This window comes from Ananas comosus, linkage group 18, assembly GCF_001540865.1.
Source record: "Ananas comosus cultivar F153 linkage group 18, ASM154086v1, whole genome shotgun sequence".
NCBI lineage: Eukaryota > Viridiplantae > Streptophyta > Magnoliopsida > Poales > Bromeliaceae > Ananas > Ananas comosus.
The window spans coordinates 6,927,825-6,943,392 of record NC_033638.1 but is presented as its reverse complement, the minus strand read 5'-3'; the positions used below and the strand labels follow the sequence as shown (position 1 = coordinate 6,943,392).

At 36.9% G+C, this 15,568-nt stretch overlaps 2 protein-coding genes and 1 non-coding gene across 3 annotated transcripts; 1 reads left to right on the top strand and 2 right to left on the bottom strand.

The window, feature by feature from the left end:
- LOC109723898 (BTB/POZ domain-containing protein At1g03010) lies at positions 369-4,273 on the top strand. The gene is made up of 4 exons (XM_020252402.1): positions 369-647; positions 2,008-2,074; positions 2,253-3,464; positions 3,579-4,273. Exons 1-4 carry the CDS (start codon positions 556-558, stop codon positions 4,113-4,115), a joined length of 1,908 nt encoding a protein of 635 aa, XP_020107991.1. The 5' UTR covers positions 369-555; the 3' UTR covers positions 4,116-4,273.
- Positions 5,867-5,940, bottom strand: TRNAN-GUU. Its single transcript has one exon. It is a non-coding gene; the product is annotated as a tRNA-Asn (tRNA).
- On the bottom strand, positions 6,885-13,065 carry LOC109723987 (probable GTP-binding protein OBGC1, chloroplastic). Its single transcript, XM_020252550.1, has 8 exons — positions 12,006-13,065; positions 10,729-11,002; positions 9,196-9,487; positions 8,543-8,702; positions 8,153-8,261; positions 7,831-7,962; positions 7,270-7,405; positions 6,885-7,173 (listed from the first exon to the last, which is right to left on the bottom strand). Exons 1-6 carry the CDS (start codon positions 13,022-13,024, stop codon positions 7,867-7,869), a joined length of 1,950 nt encoding a protein of 649 aa, XP_020108139.1. The 5' UTR covers positions 13,025-13,065; the 3' UTR covers positions 6,885-7,173; positions 7,270-7,405; positions 7,831-7,866.

Sequence of the window (15,568 nt, the reverse complement as noted above, 5' to 3'; positions counted from 1 at the left end):
ATTCAGAAAAGTAACTCGTCACAACACTGAACTTTTTTAAATTTAAAACACTAAAATCCAACAAAATCAAATTGTACGAACCATAGTGAAAAAAGAGTGTAAATCAGAATGTAAATTTTACACCTCTTTATTGAAGGATTAATATTTGGTACTTATTTTATCATTTTTTTTTTCGTTTATGAATATGAAAAATTGAAAAGAATTTGTGATCTTAGAATGAGAGGGTATTGAGCTACTATGTTTTTTTTTTTTTTTTTTCTGAATATTAAAACATGTCATCTTTTATCTTAGGTAAAAGGAAGAGTCATTTCTTAAAAAGCTTCTCCCATCATCAAACACCCAACTGCTGCTGCAGGAAACTACTTTTTTTAAACTCTCATCACAATCACAGCTTTTCTCCAGCAATCTAAATCCACCCTGGGCTCACTCATAAGACTCACACTCCCCTCATTCTCTCTCCACCAACACTCTCCAAAGTTCAAAGTGTGAAACACAAGAACCAATCCCACAAAGAGAGAGAGAGAGAGAGAGAGAGAGAGAGAGAGAGAGAGAGAGATGGGTGTTGCAACAGTGACAGAGTTGAAGCAGAGCATATCAGGGAAGAGAACATTTAGGCCAAGTTTGAGCACCAGGCATGCAAATGAGTGGTATATATACTATTCTATGTTCTTCATCATCACCCTCTACAATTTTTTTTAAAAAAATTTTTTCCTTGGAGTAACAAAATTATGTTTCCTTCCCTATATATTTTCTAATCTGTTTCATAGCAATTTGTGTATCTCTAATGTTGATTGGTTTTCCTGATGATTATTATGTTTACAGATATATTTTAATCTCTCTTTGTTTAAGACCATGTTTAGTTTCATTTAGTTTTGGTTAAAAAAAAAAAAAATTGATAAAAATGTACAAAACTTGCATGAACTATAGATCATTTTGATTCGATTACTTGATCAATCAAAATTTTATTTTAGTACCCAACCTTTCAATTTATTTAATTTAAGCAATTTGATGACTCTTTTGGTATAAACTTTAAGCCAGTTGCTTATTTTAATAAATTTATAGTTATGTAAATTGCATAAAATATATTAATTAAACCAGTGAAAATAAACAACGTGTTCAAATTTAAAGTTAAGGGATCACTAATTGGCTCAAATCAAACAAATTAAAAGTTTAAATAGTAAATTTAAAATTTTTAAAGATCAGATAGTTAAATCAAAATGGGATAGTTGAGGTAAGCTTTATACATTTTGACCAAAAAAATTTCCTCTCCAGAAAAATTCAGAGAAATATTTTCCCTTTTCTTATTATAGTATTTATTTTGAACTTTGAAATTTTTTATTTTACTATTCAGTTCTTACAATGTATTTAATTTAAATAAGTTCCTGTAAGAACTTAATTGTATTTTTTTTTTTAAAATTATTTGAACAAAAACAATTAAATTCTATAGAGATTTTGGTAATTGTTAAGGAATTTTTCAGAACCAAAATAACTGTAAGATTAGTTNATTCAGTTATTTGTCAGAATTCTTTTAAAATTATTTGAACAAAAACAATTAAATTCTATAGAGATTTTGGTAATTGTTAAGGAATTTTTCAGAACCAAAATAACTGTAAGATTAGTTACTAAAAATATATAAAAAAAAAAATTGAAGTTAAGTTACTCATTTCAAAATGCGATATAGTTCAGATAATGTCCATACATGATATGTTCTTCTTTTTTTTAAAAAAAAAAAAAAAAAGAGGGAGAGTTTTGTGCAGAGAACTGTATCTTTTCTCCAAAAAGAATCTGCAGTTATATCATTTTTTTTCTTTTTTTTTTGTTCTTTTTTTTCATATACTGTTAAACTGAAACAAGCTTAATTATACCACTTTTATATTCTCTTTTCTCTCTTCTTTTTTTTTTTTTCTCTTTTATTTCAACTGATCCATCTGATTTGTATTAGTATACAACAAAGGTTTGCTCTTGTTTCTGATTCTCACATTACATAATTACTTCACCAATTTGTAGGCCGCCGACCGATGTGTCGAGTGATCTCACAGTCGAAGTCGGAACAATAAGTTTTCCTCTCCATAAGGTGAGTATCAGGATCATATATATATTTTTTCTTTTAAAAGTTTTCGTTTTCGTGTCAAATTTTCGATTTGTTTGAAACATTTGGTCGTGTCGTTTACTTCATCGGACTTGATTAAAGTATCTAACGTTATTCACGTCATTTTGTTTCTGATCCCACAATGTTATTGTACTTCTGACAGTTCCCCCTGGTTTCGCGGAGCGGAAAGATCAGAAAACTTCTTTACGAGGCGAAGGATTCGAAGGTGACCCGAGTCAATCTCCAAGGAACTCCGGGCGGGGCCGAGGCATTCGAATTGGCCGCGAAATTCTGCTATGGAGTGAGCATAGACACCACACTTTCCAACGTCGCGATGCTGAGATGCGCGGCGCATCACCTCCAGATGACCGAGGAGTTCTCCGAGAAAAATCTGGAGCTGCGAGCAGAGCTGTTTCTGAAGGAGACGGTCTTCCCGAGCATCACGAACTCGATATCGGTCCTGCATCAATGCGAGACTCTCGTTCCGATCGCCGAGGAGATCAATCTGGTCAGCAGGTTGATCACAGTGATCACTAACAATGTGTGCAAAGAACAGCTGACCTGCGGGCTCTCGAAGCTCGAACCGAGCTTGCCTTCGAAGGCCGCGATCGCCGCAGAGCAGGAACCGCCGCTGGACTGGTGGGGGAAGGCTCTCGCGGTCTTGAACTTGGAGTTCTTCCAGAGAGTCCTCTCGTCGGTGAAGTCGAAGGGCCTGAAGCAGGATACTATCAGTAGGATCTTGATCAACTACGCGCGGAACTCGCTGCAATGTCTGATGATCAGAGATGTCCAGTCGAACAAAGCAAGCTTTTCAGGTTGTGAGGCGTTGAAGAAGCAAAGAGCAATCGTGGAGGCGATAGTCGGCCTGCTGCCCGCGCAGTCGAGGAAGAGCCCCGTGCCGATGGCTTTCCTTTCGGGCCTGCTGAAGACCGCGACGATGGCCAACGCGTCGACGGTCTGCAAGACCGACTTGGAGAGGCGAATCGGGCTGCAACTAGAGCAAGCCATCCTCGAGGATGTGTTGATCCCTTCGAGCCCGCAAAACGGGCACCATGCATTGTACGAGACGGACGCGGTGGCGAGGATCTTCTCGACCTTCTTGAACTTGGATGAGGAGGAGGAGGAGGAGGAGGAGGAGGAGGAGAGAGCGCGGCTGAGGGAGCGCGGCAACGGTTGTTACGATTTCGAGAGCCCGAGGTCTCCGAAGCAAAGCTTGATTTTCAAGGTGTCCAAGCTCTTGGACAGCTACCTCGCGGAGATCGCGCTCGACTCGAACTTACTGCCGGCAAAGTTCATCTCTCTAGTGGAGGTAATGCCCGATCACGCGCGGGTCGTCACCGACGGGCTTTATCGAGCTGTCGATATCTTCCTCAAGGTAGCAACATTCTTCCGCGTGATTCGAATTTGCGTTTGAAGCATAGGCTGCATTCATATCTGACAAACTCAAAATTTTCAGAATCTGACCGAAAGCTGATGACTGTTCTGGCAGGTTCATCCGAACGTCAAGGAATCGGAGCGCTACCGCCTGTGCAAAACGATCGACTGCCAGAAACTCTCGCAAGAAGCGTGCAGCCACGCCGCGCAGAACGAAAGACTGCCAGTCCAGACGGCAGTCCAAGTCCTCTACTTCGAGCAAATCAGGCTCCGAAACGCATTGAACGGCAGCCAAGATCAGTTCTTCTTCGGCTCGGTGAACTGCCAGTACCCTCAGAGATCGGGCAGCGGAGTCGGCAGCGGCGCCATGTCTCCGCGGGACAACTACGCGTCGGTGAGAAGGGAGAACAGAGAGCTCAAGCTCGAGGTCGCGAGGATGAGGATGAGGCTCACTGATCTGGAGAAGGATCATGTGTCAATGAAGCAGGAGCTTGTTAGAGTGAACCCCGCAAACAAGTTACTGCGATCTTTCACGAAAAAACTGGGCCAGCTGAATCAACTGTTCAGGATGAGGGATGTTAAACCGCTGGGCGCGAAGGCTAATGTCGATCCCCGGTTCTTGTTTCAGAGGAGGAGGCGATTCTCGATCTAGCGAAGTTCGATGATAGTAGTGGTACTGTTTTATTGTATGTTGAGTGTACAAATCTGTTTGTGTTCTTGATTTTTAAGATTAGTTTGAGTTAAGAGCTGTGTTTTGGGGGAAATTGCTTTATCTGTTTGCAGTACTACTAACAAGAGATTGAGGAGTCAGATTATTTGGTATATGCATGAGAAAGGATTGTGTGTGTACAAAGTTTTTAAGGTGTGTGAAACATTTTATCTTGTCATCTTGGTGCGAAATTCGTCGCATTTCGCAGCATCCGATTTACAACATTTTGCTAAGATGTAGCTTCTCCTAGCTTGATGTATGTTGTCTAAACCTATCATAGTCTAAATGCGGTTTCAGGCGCCCGAAAGATGTATTGGATGCCCGAAAACACTGTAGCAGTTTGGATGTGGTTTCAAACCCTACTTTCTCGGAGGTCCATTTCTACTATAACAGTCCGATTTTGAGTTGGTGAGATCTGACCGTTGGATCGACATGTATACCGTCAAGTTTCAAACGCAGGATTTCGAACATTTGAAAACTATCGGGCGGACATATGATAGATTGGACCCTCCCTTCAAACACCCGCAAGCTATTTCGAGCGATGTTTTGAGGATTCAGATGCCCGAAAGGTTGATTCAAATGCCCGAAAAGTGCCGTTTTGGCTGAGATAAAAATTGACAAAAAAAATGAAGAAACATCTTGATTTTTTAATATTTAAAGAGGAATCAACACACGCATCAATTTACCTAACCAAACAAAATTTCTGATCCATAAAACATTTTTTTATTTTTATTTGAAAAGCCATGTAGATACAATTTTTCATGTGCATTGAACTATGTTGGATGGAATATGATTTGATAATTGGCCTCATTTCATGTACAAAGCTATTTTCTTAAACTTTGCACTATAAATGAGTCACACAAATAGTTTCTCCATGAAAAATAAAGGTAAAAAGGGCCATAAAGTACATAATAAAAGTGTTAGAAGCTAAAAAGTTAGCTTCCAATAATGTGTGTTTGCAAAATAATTTTGTAGAAATAGTAAGTAATTTTGAATAATAAATTTGTAAAAAATAGTGAGTAATTGAAAAAAAACAAAGGGTAAGAAAAGATCATAAAGAGTTGGGTTTCAATAATATATATGCTTGCAAAATGATTTTGTGCAGAAATAAAAAGTAATTCTAAAATTAATTTTGTGTACATTAATTGGCCCCATATATACCATGCATAATAAAGTGACTTTTCTTGAACTTAGAACTGTAAATGAGTCATCCAAAATAGTTTCTCCATGAAAAATAGAGGTAAGAAAAGTTCATGTAGTACCCAACACTATTAGAAACTAAAAACTTGGTTTCTGAATCCAATAATGTGTGTGCATGCAAATTATTTTCTGTAGAAATAATAAATAATTAAACAGTAATTTTTTTAAGAAATAATGATAAGTTTAAATAATTTTGAGAGAGCACTAACAGAAAAAAAAAAAAAAAAACAAAAAAACAAAAAAACTTAACATTATTAATGAGTCATCTAAAATAATCTCTCCATGAGATAAAATGGCTAAGAAAAGCATAAACATATAATTAATTGAAAAAAAAATATTTATACAAAAAATAAAAATATTTAAAAAAAAATTGCTAGAAGAAGGGCTTGAACATATTATTAATGAGTCATCTAAAATAATCTTAACATATAATTAATTGAAAAAATATATCTTTTTTATACAAATAATGAGAATTTTTTATAAAAAAACATATTCGCTAGAGGAAGGGCTTGAACCTTCGACCTTGTGGTTAACAGCCACACGCTCTAACCAACTGAGCTACTCCAGCTCACTTATTTATAAATACATTACACAAATAATTATATAAATAAGCCTCAATAACATTAAGTAAATAAGCCACACCTAAGGTTGGATTCAATGCAAATTCCTAACCAACCCAACCTTATTGATTGACCACTACTACATTGTAGGTTTTGGTCGATCGGGTCACAAGTTGTTGTTATGATCCATTTCATGTTCCACGTGTTCGTATCATTTAAAGTTTCGAATCGATGGGCTTAGGTTCATGTTCACTCAATTAGGTTCATGTTTAGTCACTTCAGTTTCGGCTTATTTCGGTTTGGCTTGTTTCATGTGTTAGGTTGCTTGGGTCTCGAGTCCTCAGAGAGCTGGGTTATCTCAGATTTCAAGTTATCTTGTAACTGTAGCTTGAAGTGATTTGAGTTGTACTCCTAAGGGCTCATGTTTCATGTTGCGGTATGTACGAGTCAGTTCGAGTTTGCTTTGCGTGTGGTTCAACCTATTCAGTTTATTTGTACTCAGGTTCCCGTTCCCTTTTGGTTGATATTTGCACATTAACTCAAGTGGTGATATTTGGTCTAATGGACCAAAAGACCAAAACCCTCTCTCTCAATTCTATTTTTTTCAATAATAATAATATATTTTTTCTAGAGAGTTTAAAATATTTATTATTTTGTAATAACTTTTATAAAGTTTAAAATTTTTTGATCAAAACATATTTAATCATAATTTAATATTTTTTAAAATAAAACTAAAAAAATAAGAACTTCGAAGGCGAGCCCGAAGCACAGCCCAGCCCGACACGTGTGCCTTCTGGGCCAGTCGGCCGTGCCGGGCCAGAGCGTTGGTGGCTCCAGCCCAGCTCGACACGGCCCAGCACGAATTTGAATCCGGTCCGGGCTGCGCCAGCCTCTAGCCTGTTTCGCCCCGATAATGTCCACCCATAAGCTACATAACATATGTGCTCTCTGATGAATAATTCCATAATCGACTACTTTTAAATCAAATAGCACCAACGGAAGCGAAAAACACAAAAAGAGATGAGAGGAGAGAGAGCATACACACTTCTTATGAACAATACACAGAATTCAGCCAATAAATAAGATACAAGAAACTCAGAGAGAGAGAGAGAGAGAGAGAACTCAGAATGAGAGAGAGATCCAGGTTCATCCACTGTTTGACTCCACTGCAAGATTGTGAGGTGGGGGGTTGTGCAGCTAATAATCTTTAGCTTTAGCAGTCGCAATTCACATTATTTATCCTGTTACATGTTCAAGTATAGTTAAAAACAGATAAACATTATACAATATATAACAAGTGTTGTCAACACAGTAGCAGCGGAAACTCTCGAATGTACCTGGAGTTAATATTTATATATATTCCAGTGCCCTGAAGCCATTACGTAAGCTCATTTCGGTGCCAAAATTGTCGATACCAGCATCAGAAACAGAAGTATCACGACTGATCCTTTGTAATGTTGAAAACCTGCTGACCTGATGAAATTATTGAACAAATAAGTGTGAATTTTTTGGGCAAACGAAAAGCTTGAGCAAAATAAATAGCAAAATTGTTATATGCTTCTGGTCCTTTCGCCTTAAAAATCATGGCAACTGCGATGTTTTTTTAATAGGAAACACTACATGCACAACCACATGTTGGATTATTTACTCCCAAAGATATAACATAACATTGGACCTCTCTTTCACGATGTTTTGTATTCGTTGGTGAAGCTTCTTTACCTATTTAAGCATATTAAATTTAGCTTACATGATTTTACTGTTTGTAAGTTGAAACATAGTCCCTGAAATGGCTAATACTCTTTCATCCATTTGAAATATCATTACTCATATGCCTAGTACTACATTGTTCTAGAAAAATTATGCAACAAAAATTTGAGAGAAAAGAAAAAAGATCTTACTTCATACTTCCTTGAACCTTGAAAATTTCTCGTGTCCTAGCCAAACTCCGGCCATTTAATAGACCCATCTACTCTCTTTCTCGTGCTTGAAGAACTGATCTTTTCAGTTTCATTGTGCCAAACCATCTCCATCTAGCAGAAAGTAAAAGGGTATAATAAAAAGCATCTTAGCACACTAAATTTTTTATGCTGTACGATAGCTAATTGTGTTCGCCCATGAATGGAAGGATTAAATGACCCATATGGAAGACAATTACCTGACGTCAGCAACTATTTACAAATGTAAAAGAATAAATAAAGCACTGCATGATTTATATCTTACCTCACCAACTATTACTGTATCACCTTCTTTAACTCCGCGCTTGATAAGAGATTTGTTGACACCGCATGCATCCAAAGCATGTTGGAATCTCCTCAATGACTCTGTATATCTGCTCAACAAAATTTAGAAAAGAAAATTACACTCAAAGGTCAAGTATAAGTAGTGTTCCCCACAAAAGTTCCACATTGAATGATTGCATCTTAGTTGCACTACCCTGTAAAATGTTAAAAAGGTGCAATGTGTCTTTTTTACGAGTTGGATGCAACACTGAACAAAATCTGTTTATTTTGACACTTTCAGAACCAACAAATTACAGTCAAATGTTTGGCGCCAATCAACAAGATAAATAATTAAGGGCTTAAGGCAGGTATCAAAGCACAAAAGACTTACTGCCAATTAGTCATTTGAACAAACCGCTGGATTCCAGCTCCAAAAACATGCCATGTATTCGTGCTGCTATCATGGAAGATCTCAAATTCATTCATGGAAGTGCTTCTTTGCCTTTGTATAGTATCAGCAACATGATTAAGATTCACTGGACTTCTCCACTCTGCAGCAAGTAGATATATATTAGCAATAAACAACTTCAACCATCAGAAACATCTGAATTAAAATCTCTCCTAGACAGTTTAAACATCAAGAACAAAACTAAAGGGAGAAATTCTAGTAGTGAAAATCAAATAGGGAGAAATCTACTCCGCAGCAAGCAGATGACAGTGTGAAATTCGATCATGGAAATCACTGTACAAGCAATATTAATGAACAATTAGTCATAAGCAATACTAAAAGCAGAGGAAAACGGGAAATGTATTGACAAGCGTAAAGTTGGGCAATCGAGGTAAAACTACTGAATTGTGATTCAAAAAGTACTAAGTTCAACACGTAAAAACAGTAGCCCCTTGGTTGACGAGCCAGATTAGATATTTAGACAGCCAAACAGAATCTTATTGACCCTCCAAAATATCTATAAAAATTCTAGGTGCTTGGCAAACAAATAAGACTACATTATGTGAATACAAAACAATATTGAATATTATAAATACCTTCGACTTCCTTCTTTTCTTCCCTTTCTTTCCGCAAAATTTCATATGCAGCACATGCGACATCATGCGTTCCCTGCCTGTTCATTGCACTGATGCAATAAGACTGGATGCCGCGAGACTGCAAGTGTTCCTTGAACAAATCCCATCTGTCATATGCTTCTGGGAGATCCATTTTATTATATACAATGATGTAGGGTTTCTCAGCCAAAGATGGGCTGAACAATTCCAGTTCCAAACGAACTGCGTCAAACTCATACTCTGGCTGCTGCCCCGAACCATCAACAACATGCACCTAATTATATACCCACACGAAAATGGATTATTAGTTTACAAGCAAATGTATGGTATTCGTATGTTTACACAAGAGCGCAAGATAGACTACACATCGCTTGTTGCACACGTATACATAGTACAGAACTAAGATTTCAGGAAATTGAAAGACCCATAACAATGGAAACAAGTGCTACTGGATTTGAAAAATCACAGAAAGCCTTAAACAACTGAATATCTACCATGAAACAAGACAACCGTTAGAAAGCTATTTTGCAAAAGATATGCTAGTACCTCATACCATATTTCATTACTAACCAAAATAATAGCTCATGAATATCTCTAGACGACCTCTCTGGAGGTTCTCTAGAAGTGTTGTTTAAGTAGAACTATTCAAAAAAAAACTGCCAGCTTTTTTAATGAACTACACCTAACATTTCCTTCTACAAAAGAAGTAAAGCTTCATATTGGAGCTTCTCTTTTGAAGCCTTTAAATTCATTTCAGCTTCCCACCACAGCAAAGTTCCCATTTGTTTGCCAACCACCTGACTATTGCTTTTGTTCAAGAAGTCAGGCGAGACAAGATCTAGAAATAGTAAAATGGATACAAATAAAATACATGTTATAGGTGTGTGATGGCATTAAATAATGAAAGTAGCATCAAAGTAGCTATTTAGCTAAGTCTACTTAGTCGAAAATAAGCGTCACTCCAAACAGGTAAATCATGTAAAGTATGACAACAAATGGCATTTTTGCCTTAAAAACTTGTTAAATGTAAAAGGAAAATATATATATATATATACAAACCATATGTTTATGATTGCAGAAAATGATAGCTACGTACGACAACAAGTACAGAATACTCAAGCTCATATGCTTTATATTTGCAATTGTTCATGTATATTTACACATATATATGTGGAATTTCCGTTCATGCATATATTATACATAAATATATGGAACTTCAACATTATGCTTGTAGAATACTTATAAAAGAAATCTTCCCTTTAACAAAAATTTACAGATCATCATTCAAGATTTAGTATATAATCCCATTAGGAAATAGGTTTGGCCTGCAACTCTATCAAATGAAGCTGAAATTTTTACTTCACAAAAGGAGCATAATAGAAACAAAAGAAATCAAAAGATACGAAGAAACTATGTAAATAAGCAACATATGGTGTAAGTTTAATATAAGCAAGTTATTTATCAAGCAATAAACCAATAAACTGAACATATAACAGAGTATGAGATACTACGTACCAGTACAGAACATCTTTCACTATGTCTTAAAAACTCATGACCTAAACCAAAGCCACGATGTGCACCTTCAAGTAAACCAGGTAGATCTGCGACAACCATTGTCGCATCAAAGTCTAATGAGACTACTCCAAGATTTGGAAGCAACGTTGTAAAGGGATAATTAGCTATAGCTGGTTGAGCAGCACTTATGGCACTTAAAAGGGTGCTTTTTCCAGCATTTGGTGCACCAACAATCCCCACATCAGCAACTAACTTAAGCTCCAGATCCACCCACCTGTCCTCAAAAAGAATATAAATAAAGAAAGGTTATCAACCATTAAATTGGTCGTATCAACAATGCACTCATACAGATATTAATTGACAACATAATCTTTGTTTGCAGCCCTAACTGGCAGTTAATTTGAGCTCTTGCTAGAGTTTATATCAGGAAGCCTAGGAGACAGACAAAAGAAGAGTAGTGAAGATATACTGAAGCAAGTAGAAATCAAGAAGTTAGAAAAAGACGATAAGCTTTCTTGACGAAGCACTTTTACTGCTTCAAATTGATGCTAATGAACCACAATTATTTAGTAATACAAGGACTTGAGCTTAACCAATAGGTATGTGATACTTCAATGGAACAGAAACATCATGGCATTGTACTTCCAAAACTCTTTCTAACACAGCCTACTACCAACACAATCTTAGACTCCAAGCAATACACATTTACTTAGTCACATGCACCGTTTAAGATCTAGTTTGAAAAGCCAATGCACCACTAGAGAGGTTGCAACTAAAAGAAGAAAAAACAAACATTTGATCTAGACCATGGGAATCATAAAGTACAAGAAAGCACTGTTATAAAAGGTGGTCCATGCACCAATAAATGTGGATGAGGTTGTTTGACCAGCCTAGGCAAACTGCTTACTCATACTTCAGGGACGGATATACGCTGCACATTGAGCACGTAAGCTGCTCACTACCATGCATTTCAGGCAGATATAAGTAGGCCTAGAATGACATGTCTATGAATAGCTACTCAAACATTTGAATATTAAATTTCGTATATACACTGTGTTAATTTGTTCTGATTATCAATTATTTGGTATACATAATAATCTAGGTCAGGACAAGTTCTCTGTTTTCTTAAATCTCCATGGTTCTTCTATAAGTTTTCTATAATTTATCAGAGATTGCTGTAATTTATCATATTCACTATAGGTATTATCTCGTGCAAACAGCATGTTGGTTTCCGCATTTTAGAACATTGCAGCAGAGGAAAGAGGAAAGCAACATACATTGCAGCACCTTCTTCTCCATTCTCCGCAATCTTCGGGACCTTGTTAGTCCCCGACTTGAACGAAGCGTTCCCCCGCCCACCCCGCCCGCCGGGCAACAGCAGCGCCCTCTCCCCAGCGCGCATCAGCTCCAACAAAACCGCTCCGGTCTGTGATTCTCTTATCACCGTTCCTGGCGGGACCATCACCACAACATTCTCACCCCTCGCACCGCCCTGCTTCCTCCCCAGCCCATGCCCACCCCTCCCCGCCCTAAAGTGCACAGCTTTCCTAAACGGGAGCAACGAATTCATCGACCCGTCGACCTCTATATACACATCTCCTCCTCTCCCACCGTCGCCGCCTGAAGGACCTCCATAGGGCACAAACTTCTCCCTTCTGAACGCAACTACGCCGTTCCCGCCGTCTCCGGCTTTGACATATATCTTTGCAGTATCAAAGCACCTCATAACCGCGGGAACCCCCTTCTCCTTCACATCCCCCTCGAATTCCCCATCCTCCACGAACCCTTCCTCGTCCAATGCCGCATCAAATGCCACCCCATCCTCTTCCTCCGCTCCATACTCAAACAACTCCTCCTCCTCCTCCTCCTCCTCCTCCTCACCATCATCATCATCTTCGATTTCTCGTACCAACATCGGATCTCTCGGGTTCCTCCTACTTTTCGTCGCGAGATCCGCCGCGGGGACGGGGGACTCGTCGAGGGTGACCACGTCGGAGTTCGAGGGCGAGGAGAGGGAGAACCTGAGCGAGGAGGCGTCGAGGGCGAAGTCGTCCCTGGGGGGTAGGCGGGTGTAGGTAGTGGCGACGCCGCCTCCGCCTCCGCCGCCGCCGCCGCCGCCGCCGCCGGAGCGGGAGGCTGGGGGACGGGAGGAGCCGCCGCCGCGGCGGCGGGATTTGGGGTTAGAGTTAGGGTTAGGGTTTCGAGGGCAGGGTCTTGTGCTAGGGTTTCGGGGCTTGGGGCGAGACCCCGAGGCGAGGGGAGAGAGGAAGGAAAGGGATAAAGCGGTGTTCGACATCGTCGGCGTGAGAGAGAGAAAGAGAGAGAGAGAGAGAGGAAAAAGGAGTGTTTTGAGTTTTGGATATTTTTGAGGGAAAAATGTATGTTAATCCCCTTAACTATAAGCTTTTCGAAATTACCCCTTCAACTTTTTTTGGACTGAGACCTTTTTTAGAATTAAGTTCTTTTAATAAAAAATTGAGGATGGATTTCATCAAATTATTGATAATATTTGATTTAATGGTTTTTTAATAAAGTTATTGAATTTTACAATTAAAGTTCAAAAACTCAATTAAAATAAACTAGAAGTTGAGAATGTCTAACTAAAAAAAAAAAAAAGTTGGAGAGTCAATTTCAGGTTCGTATATACGTGAAGGGTCCATACACCTTTTACCTACTTTTTAACGGATAAGGAACCATTGTAGACCCGGTCTACCACGTCACTCGTGAGCTGGACTAGGTAAAGAACCAAATTATTTCCTGGACCGGGTGTAATGGTATATCCCATACACCAGTGCACCACCCCCTTGAAGTACTGCGCTAGAGATATACCAAAATTAAAAATTTAAAATCAAATAAATTCATTGAATTTTTTCCAAAATGTTCAAAAAAAACTTACATATTAAGAAATATATAAAATTTGGCCATTATGTTCTATATATTAAATAATTTTTTTTTCTACACTGTCGGTTCTTCGACAACTTAGTATGTTCGCAATAGATATTAGATTTATAGGTTTTCAAGTCCTTCTATCACAGAAAATTTTAAAATTAGTAAATTTTTTCGAGGCAGAATGAGGATATGGGATGCAAGTTTTTGGAATTCCAATTCCAGCTCCGTCGTTGTTCCACCTCGGCCAAAAAAAAATCACCTCAGAAAACTCCGCAGATTTTTAAAAATATAGTAAAACAATTTTTATCTAAATTTAATTTAACTTTAATTCAAATCAATTTAAGTTAAGTTTACTATTTATTCATTATTATCAAAGTATTAAGCTAGATACATCAAATTACTAAAAATATATAGCAATCATATATTATTTAACTACTAATATATAATATAAAAATTAAAATAAATTTAAAATATTTTATTAGATTAAAAATATATTAAAAGCTTGTTCTATATTTTATAAATACATTCAAACTATAAAATAGTATATAATAATATTACTATACAGGGACCAAGCAAAAAAAATTTGTTCAAAAATAAAAAGGGTCAATTGCATATAAATCCCCGCAAATAGTTATTAAAAAGGGTCAATTGCGTATCGTTTGGTTCGGGAATAAGCAAAAAGTGACTATTCCAGGAATAGGTATAAATTGAGGTATAAACGAGGATTAGATCAATTTTACGTTTGGATGAAAATTGGGTTATTCCTGATAATAAAAAAATAGCGTTTTGTTAGATAAGATGGAATAAGAATTAAAGTGGGTAGTTATAAATAAAAAATAATGGTATTATCCCTTTCTTTATATTAGAATTAAAATTTTTAAACTTTAATAAATAGTTATTAATTTAGCCAATATTTTATTACTAACTTAGTTCATTATTAATTTAGTTAATTAATTAATAAAATATTATATAATACATTAATTAATAATATTTTATTATTAAATTAGTAGAGGAATAAAGAGAAGAAATTGTTATTCCACCAAAATGGTGGAACAACAATTTTCCACTCTTAACGGGTTATTCTAGAATAACCCGTTAAGAGGGGGATTAAATAAACTCATCCCCTCTTTTAGTGTTTGGATGAATTAGAGGGATAAAATGGTTTATTCCCACTTTATCCCTCAACCAAACACTGCTAACGGGTTATTCTAGAATAACCCGTTAAGAGGGGGATTAAATAAACTCATCCCCTCTTTTAGTGTTTGGATGAATTAGAGGGATAAAATGGTTTATTCCCACTTTATCCCTCAACCAAACACTGCCATAAAGTTTTATTCCTGTAAAAGTTCTAATATTTTCAGATATGTTCTTTACCGTTAGAACCCGTTAGAAAAATTTAATTAACCATATGTAAAATACTTTACAGGATTAATTTTTGACATTTTTACTCCTCTTATATTATACTGTTATAATTTTTGGATGAACATATTTGTGATGACAAAATTAAAAATATAAACAATTTTCTAACTGTTCTCTAACTATAATAAAACCAGAGGGACATATTTCTGAAAATATAAGGATACATTTGTAATTTACTATGTTTGCGGGGACATATATGTAATTAATCCAAATAAAAAAGTTCAGTTTTAATAAAATATTAAAGTTGAGGGGCCATTTCAAAAAAAGTTTTTATAGAGAAACGTGGACTCCATATTTTTTTTTGTTTTGGGTTTTTACTAAAAAAATAAATTGAATCCATATTTTTTTGGAAACGATGATGACGTGGAGGTCAATCCAAATTTTGAATTCCATATAACACAGCAATCACCGATTTGAGCGCCGATCTCATGGCGCGAATCAGGAGGCAAATTGAACGGCCAATAATAAATCCTCTGGTTTTTGTAATCACGTCAAAATTCACGAATTATGATTTTACGGATTTGCCCCTGTA